General features: G+C 46.7%; 1 protein-coding gene across 1 annotated transcript in view; it reads left to right on the top strand.

Moving 5' to 3' along the window:
• The first annotated feature begins 2,977 nt into the window (after positions 1–2,977).
• LOC140393893 (zinc finger protein 76-like) overlaps positions 2,978–14,997 on the top strand; it is a 126,665-nt gene continuing 114,645 nt past the window's right edge. Inside the window, exon 1 of the mRNA XM_072480489.1 lies at positions 2,978–3,123. Coding sequence (XP_072336590.1) covers positions 3,007–3,123 — 117 coding nt within the window. The 5' untranslated portion in view covers positions 2,978–3,006. The remainder of the gene's footprint in view (positions 3,124–14,997) is intronic.

Below are 14,997 nucleotides of genomic sequence, written 5' to 3'. Positions count from 1 at the left end.
CCGTACCTGGATAACGTCACCATCTGTGGCCACGACCAGCAGGACCACGACGTTAACCTTTTCAAATTTCTCCACACCACCAAACTCCTGAATCTTACGTAGAACAAGAAGTGTGTGTTCAGCACCAACCGCTTAGCCATCCTTGGCTATGTGGTGCAAAATGGAGTTCTAGGGCCCGACCCCGACCGCATGCGCCCCCTCATGGAACTCCTCCTCCCCCACTGCCCCAAGGCCCTCAAACGATGCCTGGGGTCCCTAACTATGCGGGCAAGGCCCGCCCACTCTTTCACTCCACAGTTTTCCCCCTGACGGCCGAGGCTCACCAGGCCTTCAACCGTATCAAGGCCGGCATCGCCAAGGCCGCGATGCACGCGGTTGACGAGACCCTCCCCTTTCAAGTCGAGAGCGATGCATCTGACGTCGCTCTGGCCGCCACCCTCAACCAGGCAGGCAGACCCACCGCATTCTTTTCCCGCACCCTCCACGCCTCCGAGATTCGGCACTCCTCCATCGAAAAGGAAGCCCAAGTCATCGTAGAAACTGTGCGGCATTGGAGGCATTACCTGGCCGGCAGGAGATTCACTCTCCTCACTGACCAACGGCCGGTTGCCTTCATGTTCAATAACGCACAGCGGGGCAAGATCAAAAATGATAAAATCTTGTGGTGGAGGATCGAGCTCTCCACCTACAATTACGAGATTTTGTATCGCCCCGGTAAGCTCAACGAGCCCCTTGATGCCCTATCCCGAGGTACATGTGCCAGCGCACAAGTGGACCGACTCCGGGCCCTACACGATGGTCTCTGTCACCCAGGGGTCACTCGGTTCTTTCACTCCATAAAGGCCCGCAACCTACCCTACTCCATTGCAAAAGTCAGGGTGGTCACCAAAGAATGCCAGGTCTGCGCAGAGTGCAAACCGCATTTCTACCGGCCAGACCGAGTGCACCTGGTGAAAGCCTCCCCTCCCTTTGAATGCCTCAGCATGGATTTCAAAGGGCCCCTCCCCTCCTCCGACCGAAACACATACTTCCTTAACGTGGTCGATGGATACTCCAGGTTCCCCTTCGCCATCCCATGCCCCGATATGACGTCTGCCACAGTCATCAAAGCCCTCAATAGCGTGTTCACCCTGTTCGGTTTCCCCGCTTACGTCCACAGCGACCAGGGATCCTCCTTTATGAGTGATGAGCTGCGTCAATTCCTGCTCAGCAAAGGGCATTGCCTCGAGCAGGACGACCAGCTACAGCCCCCGGGGAAACGGGCAGGTGGAGAGGGAGAACGGGACGGTCTGGAAGGCCGTCCTGCTGGCCCTATGGTCTAAAAATCTCCCGGTCTCCCGCTGGCAGGAGGTCCTCCCCGACACCCTCCACTCCATCCAATCGTTACTTTGCACTGCGACTAATGCAACCTTCCATGAACGTCTCCTCGCCTTCCCCAGGAGGTCCACCTCTGGGGTTTTGCTCCCAACGTGGCTGGCAGCTCCAGGACCCCTCCTCCGCAAGCACGTGTGGCTCCACAAGGTGGACCCGTTGGTCGAGAATGTACCGCTACTCCATGCAAACCCGCAGTATGCCTACGTGGCGTACCCCGACGGCCGCCAAGGCACAGTCTCCCTCAGGGACCTGGCACCAGCTGGTTCCCCACCAGAGCCCTGCTCCAGGATGATCCGTCCTCCCCTTAGTTCCACCCGGGGATGAAGATGAGGTCTACATGCTCCCGGAGTCACCGGCGACCAAGCCGGCGCCTGCATCGTCACCAGGTCTGCGGCGCTCACAACGGAGGATCAAGGCACCCGTCTAAATTTGTGAACTTTCCCCAAACTGTACACTTTAAAAATGCTCACATACATGTAAATAGTTTTTCCACCACCCCTGCTGGACTCTTTTTTTTAACAGGGGGTGAATGTGGTAGTCACCACTGTTTGTATATATTACGTATATTGGAAGTAATACGATAAGGCTGCTGTACTACAGGTACGGAGGTAGATCCATGCCTGCTGGCTCTGCCCAGTAGGCAGAGTATAAATGTGTGTGCTCACCGAGATGCAGCCATTTCAGCAGCAGCTGCAGGAGGCAACACATCTCTGCTTAATAAAGCCTTGATTACGCTCTTGTCTCGTCTCGTCGTAATTGATAGTTGCATCACAATCCAAAACGCCTTCATAAAGTCGGTTAACAAATCAAACTTCTGCTGAAAGCGTAAACTGCTCATCGATAAATAGAAGCCAAGACTGATGTACTTTAATATTTAAATTTATCTAAATGAACATCATTTCTACACTAATTTTCCTACGATGGTGACTACACTTTGCAAGGTCTACATTGGCTGTAAAATACTCATCGGAGGAGCTGAGTTGTGAAAGATGCTAGTGAAATGTACAGTCCTTTTTTTTTCTGTTGTCTTTTGGAGTCATTATAAGTAAACATGACCCTTTAAATGAATTACCATCAATGAAATTCCAGCCAATTCCCACATTGCTTCTTGTGCCCTTTAGTTTTTGACAAGGTACAGCCCAAAGAGGTTTCACTCTCCTGAACCACCAATGCTAACCATTTCACTGAGCCCTGTTGTCTTTTATAATATTTTACTGCACATCACAACTCTACAAATACACATTGTCCCTACCCATTCGCGCATTTCATTCAAATGTTTAATGCTTCTGCGGGGAGAAGAGACTCTACCCCGGACTCTGATTATACATCAAAAAAAGTCCTCACGGTCGTGGTGGTGATTCATTTATACACATTCAGGGGCGGGGAAATTTCCAGCCTCTATGGCTGCGTGGCGATTCCGGTGCCCGCGACCCTGAATACACCCAGTCGCCAGCGTCGGTGAAGTACCCGCGGCATTTGCGAAATGCTGTTTCGGGGCGAGGCGGCAGCGTGTTGGGGTGGCCCGGGACCCTGAATGTGGCCTCGCAGCGCCGCGGGCAACGGTCCCTTCACGCGCGTGTGCGATGGGGGGGGGGAGGGGCGGGGAGCGCGCACCCCGGACGCTGAATCCTCATGCTCCGCGGCACTGGCGCGGCGCGCCTAACATTCGCCGATGCCTGTTCGGGGGCGGAGATTCCCGCCACAGCCCTGGTGCATGGCGGTCGCACGGAGGAATTGTTGGAAAAAAAGGTTAGTGAAAGATTTTTCCCAGTCGGCGTTGCAGCAGCTGCCGGCCCGGAGAGGCGCCGGAGTCAGAGGCAGGGGGACGTGCGGCGGGGACGACAGCGATAGCAGCGCGGCCAAGGGCGGGGAGAGCGGCGGCCTTCTCCCCCTCCCTCGCCCCCCCCCAATCCTCACCCTCCCGACTGCGGAGAGCGGGCTGCTCCCGGCCTAACGCAGGCTTTTAGTCCGTCAGTCCCGCCCCGTGCTCCTGCGCGGATGGATGAAGTCGTCCAAGATGTCTCTCTCTCGCCCCCCCACCCGACTTCCTCTGCCGCAAACTGGGGCCTGGCAGCCATAATCAGACTGAGTCAGTCTTGCAAGTGTACCGGGGGAGAGGGAGGGGGGTGCCTAATAGACACCTAGACGTTGTTACCCATGCAGTGTTTGGATGGTGCAGCCTGCACCTTCATTTCAGAGCGAGGGACGGGGGTGGTCTCCAAACTTTAACCGTTTCCTTGCTCCAGACTTGAGGGTGGTGAGCCTGAATGTGTATTTTTCAGCACTGCTCCTGGCCTTTAATCCCACCAAAGTAACCCGTGGAAACGAGCAGGTTGTTTAATTATATCATCACCCAGAGTGATCTGATGGTGATGAGACTGAGGTCCCCATCTCTAACATTCAAAGTGCACATTCGTTTACTGGTGACGTGGTTGTTTATTGGGACTAAACTAATTGTTCTTTTTATGATGTTGGTCCACCTTTTGAATCTGATTACAAAATATTGCAAGTTGGACCTATTTCACTCCCATCATAGACTTTTTCAGTTTATTTTTCCATCCTTCCCCCTCTGCTTTAATGTTTTGGTATCTTGCTCAGATTTGGCTGGAAGTTTCTTGTCCTGCTGTTAGAAGCCAGAATTTGAAAATGTTTTCAAAAATAAATGAATGAGTCTCTGTCTGTACAGTAAAACTTTATTTGCAGTAATTAAAGTTGTAATATCTACACTTTTCTGCAGAGATTATTAAAGATCTGAACTAATTAAAGGTAACTTTTTATATGCTATGAGTAAAATCACATTTCATACCTGGGAATTGTTAATCACTAATTGAGGTGGATTGCAAATCATATTTACAAATGCAACTGTTTGTTTTAAGAGTAAGTTTTTTCATTTAGTTTTGAGATGTGGTTGTTGCTGGCTAGGCCAGCATGTATTGCCCATCCCGAATTGCTGTTGAAATAGCTGAGGGGCTGGTTTAGCACAGGGCTAAATAGCTGGCTTTTAAAGTTCAATTCCCGTCCCAGCCTCCCCGAACAGGCGCCGGAATGTGGCGACTAGGGGCTTTTCATAGGAGCGACTTGATCGAGGTCTACAAAATTATGAGGGGCATAGACAGAGTGGATAGTCAGAGGCTTTTTCCCAGGGTAGAGGGGTCAATTACTAGGGGGCATAGGTGCGAGGGGCAAGGTTTAGAGGAGATGTACGATGCAAGTTTTTTTACACAGAGGGTAGTGGGTGCTGAAACACTCTGCCGGAGGAGGTGGTGGAAGCAGGGACGATAGTAACATTTAAGTGGCATCTTGACCAATACATGAATAGGATGGGAATAGAGGGATACGGACCCAGTAAGTGTAGAAGATTTTAGTTTAGACGGGCAGCATGGTCGGCACAGGCTTGGAGGGCCGAAGGGCCTGTTCCTGTGCTGTACTTTTCTTTGTTCTTGGTGCAGTACTGTTAGGGAGGGAGTCAGGATGGTGAGTAACTTGGAGGGGAACTTCCAGGTGGTGATGTTACCACGTGTCTTCACACTTGTCCTAGATGGTAATGGTCCTGGGTTTGGGAGTTGCAGTCTAAGGAGTGTTGATAGAATTTAAGTACGTCATTTTTCTAAAGCAAGTTGCCACTCAATTAGTAAGACTGGGCAAGGTACTTGTTATATTTAACCTTTGATTTGAAACTGGGGATTTTGGTCAGGGGTGCAAGTACACGTACATCAGCTGCAAAAACGAAACATCAAGAAAGCTATTTCAGATCAATTATATTAGAATCAGTTGAGTGGGGGAGGGGAATGATTAAAACTCCATTAGCTGAGTGTCTGGTTTCCTCCAGCTTTAGGAAAATATGCAAAACTAAATTTATGTTTAAATTGGCAAAAAAGTGCTACCATAATGTATTTAGCAAGTCCGAACCAGCCATGTTTATCTGTCCCGTTTTATGCTTGATATTTTCTTTGGTTCACCAGAGACCAATATGTGCAGATTAGCACCGACCAGTTACATTATCCTAATTACAGTACTCAACAAAATTGCTGAAAAACACTTTTTGTATGTGGCAGATTTCATGTTTTAACCTTTGTTTGACATTGAGAGGCGGATTAAAAAAATACAAACTTTTAAAATTCCTTCTGATTATCAAAGGCTGTATTGTGACCGTTGGCCACTTGTATGTTGTATTTGTATATTGGCTTTAATGTAAAGAAATGTCTGGGAGCATTTTTTGAATAGGTGTAAATGCTGCACGATTAGGAAGTGTGCCAAAGTTTGAATGAAGAGATTTGATCTTAGTGTGAGATGGTAAAGCTGTTAATCTTAGCTCTGTATGACCTGCGTTAACACTGTCAACAAACACTTTCTAATAAATTAAAAATTAAGCAAAATGAATTAATAACGCAGAGATGAAGTTTTTGTTCATAGTGTTTTACAAGTGGCAATTCAAATCAGACTGACTGGGAGGTGAGTGAAGATTATAAGACTTCTGGAGTTCAGAGATCGAGAAAAGTTTGGGAAGTTGATGTCAAGAGTGCAAGGGCATGGTGAAGGGCATCACAATGGCACAGTGGTTAGTACTGTTGCCTCCAGGGACCCAGGTTCAATTCCAGCCTTGGGTGACTGTGTGGAGTTTGCACTTTTTCCCCCTGTCTGCGTGGGTTTCCTCCGGGTGTTCTGGTTTCCTCTCACAGTCCAAAGATGTGCAGGTTTGGTGGATTGACCATCCTAAATTGCCGGCTAGTGTCCAAAAGGTTAGCTGGGGTTACTAGGTTACGGGATAGGGTGGAGGCTTAAGTAGGGGGCTCTTTCCAAGGGCTGATGCAGACTCGATGGGTTGAATGGCCTCCTGCACTGTAAATTTCATGAAGAATGGAAGATCTTGTAGAAGCATGGTGTAGGAAGGCCAGAGAGGGAGGTAGGTGTAAATGAGGTAGGATTTGTAATTAATTGACATGGACTGAGAACCAGTGGAGATTGAGGAGGGAATGGTATTGGTTAAGTAGATGTTATTGTACAAAGAGGGGATTGGATTGGATTTCTTTGTGTAGGATGGCACCTGATCAAATGGCCGGGAGCAGAGAAAAATAAAAGTTGCAGGTGATACAAGTGTGAAGGAGAGTTGAAGTCACACTGGGTCCAAAGGCAATTTGGATCAAGGCAGTCTTCATATTGGGCTGCGTATCGGGTTTGAAGCTAAACATGGGGTTAAACGGGGCATCAAGGATTTACATTGTCTGAGCAGCTAGGCTGGAGTTAAACTAAAATGTCAATCAACCGGTAAAATATTTAAAATGAAAATAAATGCTCAGAAAACTTAAGTAAATTTAAAGTCCAGTGAGCTGCAAGGCTGAGTATATTTTGCTCAAATTATTGCAAGGTTACGCAAAGGTCTGCTCAATTAAGTAGAGCAGTCAATATAGAACAATATGTTTGTGCTGGGAAGCTGTGGAAGCACATGTTTGCACTTGCAACTTTTCAACACAATCAAGTTTCAATCTTGAACAGACTGCTAAGAGACAGGAAACTGACTTCAGTGGGGAAGCACTTTTCTTTTGAAAGATATTTTTATTACATTTTCAACATTTTCACATTTTTTACAACAATATACAACACCCCCCTTCCCCTCTACCCCTTGACAGCAACTAGGTCCCCAAAATGTAAAACAAAACAAGCCCCATCTCTTGTGGAACCCCTCATCCGCACCTCTCAGAGCAAATTTCACCTCCAAATACGGGAACTCCATTAAATCCCCCAGAGGCACGGGGGAGGAGCTGACCTCCACCCCAACAGAAACTGCCTGCAAGCAATCAACGAGGCGAAGGCTAAAACCATCTCTCATGCCCCCTCGCATCAGCAGATCAGGCAGGTCGGACACCCTGAATGTGGGGACCTGGCTCCAAATCCACATGCAGAACCTCTGACATGGTGCTGAAAAATGACCCCCAATATTTCTCCAATTTCGAGCAGGACCAGGACATATGGACATGATTGGCTGGGCCACTCCCACACCGCTCATAACTGTCCCCAATCCCTCACAACAGCCGGCTCATCCTAGACTTTGTTAAGTGCTCCTTATACACCACTTTTAGCTGAATCAACCCGAGCCTTGCACACACCATCGAGGCATTGGCCCTTCGCAGCACTTTGCACCACAGTCCTTCCAGCTCCATCCCCAACTCTTCCTCCCACTTGGCCGTAATCCCTTTCACGGACTCCTTGCCCTCCATAATCCTGCTGTAAATCGCTGAAATGGTGGCACTCTCCAGTCTCCCCACCGAATTCACCTCCCTGAACACCGAGGAGGAAGGTGCCACCGGGAAGCTCGGGAAAACCTTTCTTGCAAAATTCAACTCCTGCATATACCTGAGGCCCTCCTCCCGCTGGAGCCCATATGTCAAACTCAGCTCCTCCAAACTTGCAAATTGCCACTCCAGAAACAGATCCTTCATCCCTTTTTACTCCTTTCTCCTCTCATCGCCAAAACTTTGCGTCCATCCTCCCTGGCTCAAACCCATGATTCCCTCATATTGGCATTACCCTCAACCCTGCTCTCAACTTAAAGTGCTGTCGAAATTTCCCCCATATCTTCAGCGTGGTTACCACTACTGGATTACCCAAATACTTCCCTGGGGAGAACGGTAGTGGTGCCATTGCCGGCGCCTGCAACCCCAACCCTTAGGGCAGCACTTCTAAGTGGCTATTTACAGAATGAGTTTGCCATGGGCCTGGGAGCTGATTGTTTGCCCTCGCGTGTAGGGAAAGATGGGGAGCAAAATACTTGAAGGAAATAAGTAAATGGAGAAAGGAGAAATATGCTTATCATTGTCGAAGTGAGTAAGTACCACCTGCATCCTTCCATCTACATAGGATGATGGACGTGTGGCAGATCAAATCTGTTGGGAATGGCGTAGCTTTATGTGGAGCACTGATGGCAGGTTCTACCACAAGTGTCACATATTAAGTATTCCGGTGTCGTGGGTTTCGCCACTGATCGTCATGGTAACACACATGACCCATCGTTGATGCCATTCTCCTTTGTCATTGGCTAGTGACTCAATATTTAGGGTCTTCATGTCATGCTTGCAAACATCCTTGAAGTGGAGCTTTGGGCATCGTGCAGCTCTGATTCCGACTACCTCACCATATAAAATACCCTTGGATATATACCTCTGTCGTTCATTTAGTGGACATACCCAATACAATGATGTTGCCTCTGCTTTATGGTTATCAACAGACTTGGAAGATTTGCCATTGAGAGGGCTGCCACATTAATGATTCTGTCCTTCACGAAATGCCCAGAATGCACCACAGACAGCAAGGCTGAAGGGTTATTGAGCTTTTTTGATAGCTGCAAATCGTTCATGTTTCACCAGCATATAAACAAGATGCTGAGAACATAGACCTCATAAACCAGCGTCTTGGCTGTTAGAGTCAGCTTGATACTGCATGTTTTATGAGTGGGCCAACGATGGTAGCTGCTTTCCCTATACATGTATGAAGTGACAGATTGTCACTGGATCCCAAGGTTGCTGAACTTGTTTACACTTCCAGCAGGGTGTTATTTGGAGTGATCAAGGACAGAGATATAACACCCTGCCCTGTAACCACAGTTTTCTTGATGCTTATAATGGAGAACAGTTATAAGAATGGGAGAGACAATCCATGAGTCTTCTGTATCTGAGATTCTGTCTTAACGACTAGCCTAGTATCATCAGCATGGAGGAATTATCTGATCAAGACAGGTGCTGTATTTTTATCTTTTCAATCTGGACAGATTTTAGAGCTTGCTCTCTGGCCAAATTTGCAGGTAAACTTACATATTTGCAGGAAAGGCAAAGGTGTCAGCCGTTTAAAGAAGAATATGCCAGATACATTCCTTTTATTTCCTGTAACTGGTGGAAATAGTGCTGTGAAACAGTATTACAGTGCCTGTGGAAATACATATAGAATTCTGGCTTGTCACTGTCAAGCTTTCCTCTACAAGTGTGTATCACATTAGCACTTTTTTATTACTCTTAGCAGCCACTGAGTTTTATTTTTGGCTGCTTGCCACCAACAGGACTTTTTAAACAAGAAAATAAATAGGTAATCTTGACGGGAGGAACAGCTTTACTGAAAAGGAATAGAATGTTTTGCTTAGGCACTGAATTCTTTTCTATAATGTATGTGGAGAATGAATGCCAAATATATTGCAAGGCTATAACATTCAAAAGTTTGAGTCACAATCAACCATCAACATTTCAGCAACTTATAAAGTAATCACAACTTTGAGAGTGATGTTCCAGTTATCTATGTTTTCTTAAACTCAGTTTTGTAGCTTTTGGTTCTCTAAATAAATTTCCATTGAAGTTTTATATTGTACTTTGTAACCATTACTGTAATTTGCTCCGTTTCTGGCATACTTTCCATTTAAATATGATGAATTGTGGGTAAAAAAAAAAATGCAGATTTGTTTTTACTTTCCTTGGTTCTATCTATTCCTTTTTCCCCACACTGCACCACACACTGATTTTATTTTATTGTCACATGTACCGAAGTACAGTGAAAAGTATTTTTCTGCGGCCAAGGAAACATACACAGTAGACAAAAAAAAGTAGATAGTTACAGTGAATGCGAAAAAGTACACAATACATCTACAAATAAGTAATTGGTTACAGCACGGGACAAAGCAAATACGACATGAGCGAAGAGCAGCATAAGGCGTCGTGAATAGTGTCTTACAGGGAACAGAAAAGTCAGAGGGAGAGTCGTTGAGAAGTCGAGTAGCTGTGGGGAAGAAGCTGTTCCTAAGTCTGGATGTATGGGTCTTCAGACTTCTGCCTGATGGGAGGGTTTGGAAAAGGGCAAAACCTGGCTGCGAGGGGTCTCACAATGCTGTCTGCTTTTCTGAGGCAGCGGGAGGTGTAGACAGAATCAATGGCAGGGTGTCAAGCTTGTGTGATGTGTTGGACTGAGTTCACCACACTCTGCAGTTTCTTGCGATCTTGGTCCAAGCAGTTGCCATACCAAGCTGTGATGCAGCCGGATGGTCAGTCTGCCTCTACTCAATTGTTCCCCTGGTTTTGCTTTCCAAGTATTTAATTCTAAATTATTTTTCAATGTTGGCTTTGTTACCATCATAATTCCAGTTGCTCAGAGTTGACTGTGAGTATCTGTTGAGTACAGTAATGTCCCAATACTACCAGGTTCAATGTCAAGACAACTGGTCATTTTTGTTTGTAACTGATTAAACATTTAATGCCAGACAGTTAAGTGCCAGATCCTGAATGTAGTTCTTCCACTGAAGCTTTCCACTCTTTCAAGACAAGAAAGTTGTACTCTTCATTAAAAAAGCTGAATAAGCATGGTATAATACTGAGACCGGGGGTGGGGGGGCTGCCATTCTGTAGGGCGACGACCCACTTTAGATATCTGGGGGTGCAGGTGGCATGGGTTGGGGGTGCTCTGTAGGTATAATACTAGTTTGGTGGAGAGTGTGAAAGCCAACTTGGCAAGGTGGGATGGTCTTCCCTTGTGATCGGCGCGTCGGGTGCAGGCAAGTAAGATGAATGTGTTGCCACGGTTTTTTATTTTTCAGTGCCTGCCGATCTTTTTGCCAAAAGTGTTTTTTTAACCAAGTGGAGAGGATGATTACCGTGTTTTTTTGGCAGGGGTAGGGGGTGATGGCTACGATTAGGAAGGCACTGTTGCAAAAGGATGGCAGTCAGGGGGGTTGGGTCTCCCAAATTTATATTATTATTGGGTGGCGAAATGCTGAAAAGGTGAGGAGCTGGGTCAGAGGGGGGGCGCTCCCAATGGGTGAGAATGGAGGAGAGTGTGTAGGGGGTCGGGGTTGAGGGCGTTGGCAACAGCGCTGCTCCCGATGGCCCTGGTAAGATATTCAGGGAGTTCTGTGGTGGTGGCGACATTGAAGATCTGGAGGCAGTTGCGGCAGCACTTTTAAGTTGTGGGTAGGATCAAGGAAAATGCCGATTCGGTGGAACCATAAGTTTGAGTCAGGGCAGTGGGATGGGAGTTTTCAGAGGTGGGATGAGAGGGGAGTTAGGATATTAAAGGATCTGTTTCTGGAGAGCCAGTTTGCGAGGAGCTGGGGGAGAAATCTGGGTTGGGGCAGGGGGAGATGTTTAGGCATATGCAGGTTCGCGATTTCGGCAGGAAGGAGGTACAGAGCTTTCCGGTGGCGTCGGCCCCCACATTGTTGGAAGAAGTACTGACAATAGGGGGATTGGAGAAGGGGCTGGTGTCGGCAATTAATGGGGTAATTTTGGGGGGAGGACAAGGTATCGTTGGAGGGGATTAAGGCAAAGTGGGAGGAAGAGTTGGGGGAGGGTATGGAGGAGGGGTTGTGGTGTGTGGTGCACCGGAGGGTGAATGCCTTAACTTCGTGGGCGAGGTTGGGACTGATACAGTTGAAGGTGGTGTATAGAGCGCACCTGATGAGGATGTGCCGACTCTGAGGGGATAGAGGATGTTTGTGAACATATGGCTCATATGTTGGTCCTGTCCAAAATTGGAGGAGTATTGGAGGGAGGTCTTCAGGCTAATCGCAACGGTGGTGCATGTGAGGCCCGAACCGGGTCCCTAGAAGCCATATTCGTGGGTGTCGGATCAGCCGGGGTTGGAGGTGGGTGCGGAGGCAGATGTCTTGGTCTTTGTCTCACCGATCGCCTGAAGGCGATTCCATTTGGGGTGGAGGTCAGCTTCTCCGCCCTGCGCCTCGGCGTGTCGGGGGGACCTACTGGAGTTTTTAACGCTCGAGAAAGTGAAGTTCAAGTTGAGGGGAAGGATGGAAGGGCTCGACAACTCATGGGCATTGTTTCTCATGCATTTTCAAGAATTAGATGACACCGAACATTTGTTTGGCATGCAAGTAGTCCTGTGTTGTAGCTTCGCCAAGTTGACACCTCACCTTTAGGTATGCCTGGTGCAGCTCCTGCCTAGCATGCCCTCTTGCACTCTTCATTGAACCAGGGTTAATCTTATAGTTTGATGTTAGGGTGGGGGATATGCCAGGCCATGAAGTTACAATTTGTGGCTGAGTACAATACTGCTGCTGATGATGGCCCACAGCGCCTCATGGATGTTTGAAATCTATCCCATTTGCACGGTCCTCGTTCCACACAACATGATGGAGGGTATCCTCTGTGTGAAGGTGGGATTTCACCTCCACAAGGACTGCAGTGGTCATTCATTCCAATACTGTCATGGATGAATACATCTGCGACAGGTAGATTGGTGAGAATAGTCAGGTAGGTTTTTTCCTTTTGTTCGTTCCCTCACCACCTGCCACAGGCCCAGTCTACCATCGATGTCCTAGACTCTGCCAGCTCGGTCTGTGGTGGTGCTACCGAGTCACACTTGGTGATGGACATTCCAGTTCTCCACCTTGTGTACATTGTGTCAACTTGCCACCCTTGCTGCTTCCTCTGAATGGTGTTCAACATGGATTCATCAGGGGAGGATATGGGGTGCCATTAAGTGGTAATCAAAAGGAGATTACCTTTCCATGTTTGACCTGATGGCCATGAAACCTCATGGAGTTAATGTTGAGAACTCGTAGGCCAACTCCTTCCCAACTGTATACCACTGTGCCACCCTATCTGGTGGGTATTTGGGTGGTCGGGTGTCTGAGACATTGTAAATTATGATTCCTGGAGGATGTTGTGATTGATTAGTCTGAGACAGCTCCCCCAATTTTGGCGCAAGCCCCAGGTGTTAGTAAGGAGAAGATTGTAGGTTTGACAGGACTTATTTTGCCCTTGTAATTGCTCGTGCCTAGGTTGAAGCTGGGTAGTCTATCCATAGAACATACAGTGCAGAAGGAGGCCTTCTTAAGCCCTCACTTCCACCCTATCCCCGTAACCCAATAACCCCTCCTAAACTTCTTTGGTCACTAAGGGCAATTTATCATGGCCAGTCCACCGATCCTGCACATCTTTGGACTGTGGGAGGAAACTGGATCACCCGGAGGAAACCCACGCAGACATGGGGAGAACGTGCAGACTCCGCACAGACAGTGACCCAGCGGGGAATCGAACCTGGGATCTTAGCGCTGTGAAGCCACAGTGCTATCCGCTTTTGCTACCGTGCTGTCCATTTTTATTCCTTTTCAACTGAGTGGCTTGATTGGCCATTTCTGAGGGTATTCAACCACATTGCTGTAGGTCTGGAGTCACATGCAGCCAGCCCAGAAAGGGGCGGCAGATTTCCTCCCCTAAAGGACAATTATGAACTAGATTGGTTTTCATGACGTCGACAATGGTTTCGTAGTCACCATTATTGAGACGAGCATTTGATTCCAAATTTTTTGAGAATTGAATTTAAATTCCACCACTGTGTGGGATTTGAACCCATTCCCCCAGACATTACCCCTTATTCATGCTCGGTGGTTTCCCCATTGATGCAGCTTTGAACTATAAATCAGCATATGACAGCAGCCAGAGTGAGAGTGTTAATTGAGGCCGAGACCCTTCTCCCTGTGTCACAAGCAGATTGTCTGAATACGTATTTATACATGCCTTTCAAATTACACTAATAATAATATATTATAAACATTCTGAAAGTTGGTGCTGCACATTTATTTGTTTGTTTTAGCATTTTAAGTTCTTTCTACAAGAAAGTAATGAGGGAGGGAGCCATTCAGTTCATTTTGAAATTTGCAGATGTGTAACATTATTGAAAATAACTTTTGGGGGGGAAAGATCAGCTCATTGGTCAGAGGGTATGGTCACTGGTTTATCCTCACATTGCTCAATTTTAACATGTTGATTGAAAGGTAAGTGATTATCCTTCTTAGTTGAGTTTTGCACATGTATTCATATTTAAATGGCCACATGCTGATGTACTGAAGTTGAAACCTCCCTGTAAAAAATATAAAGCTGCATGTTTGGTAAAATTTGGGCAGATGAGGAAACGTGGCCTGTGTGAGTCCGAGGTAGTATTGAAAACCATTCTTGTCCGAACATGAACAAACAGGAAGCTTTTATTGAAATTTAGTTGAAATTTCAGTGAAATCAAATGAAGATGGATATATGCAATCATGCCTTGAATTACATCGAATTTGTTGCAAAGAAAGTGACCATTTCACCCAGCTGGTCTGTCCGGTCAGTTTATGCTGTATGTAAGCCTCCTCAAACCTCCTTCATCAACTTCCATCTCTATATCTTTCTATCCCGTTCTTCTTTGCATGCTTATCTCACTTCCCTGAAAGTATCTATGTAAATTCCACTTTGCGAGTAAAGAAGTTTCTATCGAATTCCTTATTGGATTTATTAGTGATCATTTTATAGTTACGGCACCTAATTTTGAACTCTGTTGTAATTGGAATTATTTCCCTCATCCAGCCTGATGGTTGTAACCTGTTAAGAACCCAAACCACGCTGATACTTGCAAGAGTGTTTCAAACCCCCGAAGGATAACTTGAAATGCTGGTTCTCAGTAGTGTATTATTGGTTGTAATAATCTGTACAACCCAGTGAGGAACCAGTCCAGTCGCTGTGTAACAATTAATAATAAATATTTATTAAGGTAAAAGATTAGGAAAAAGCACTGCACTACTCTAATATATACCATTAAGTATATTAATAACGAAACACATAATTTTATCTGAAGTTACCTCTTGTTCCCAAAATGTAT

Source organism: Scyliorhinus torazame, chromosome 17, assembly GCF_047496885.1.
Source record: "Scyliorhinus torazame isolate Kashiwa2021f chromosome 17, sScyTor2.1, whole genome shotgun sequence".
NCBI classification, from domain to species: Eukaryota; Metazoa; Chordata; class Chondrichthyes; order Carcharhiniformes; family Scyliorhinidae; genus Scyliorhinus; species Scyliorhinus torazame.
The sequence above is the reverse complement of the archived record's forward strand: the minus strand, read 5'-3'. Positions and strand labels throughout refer to the sequence as shown.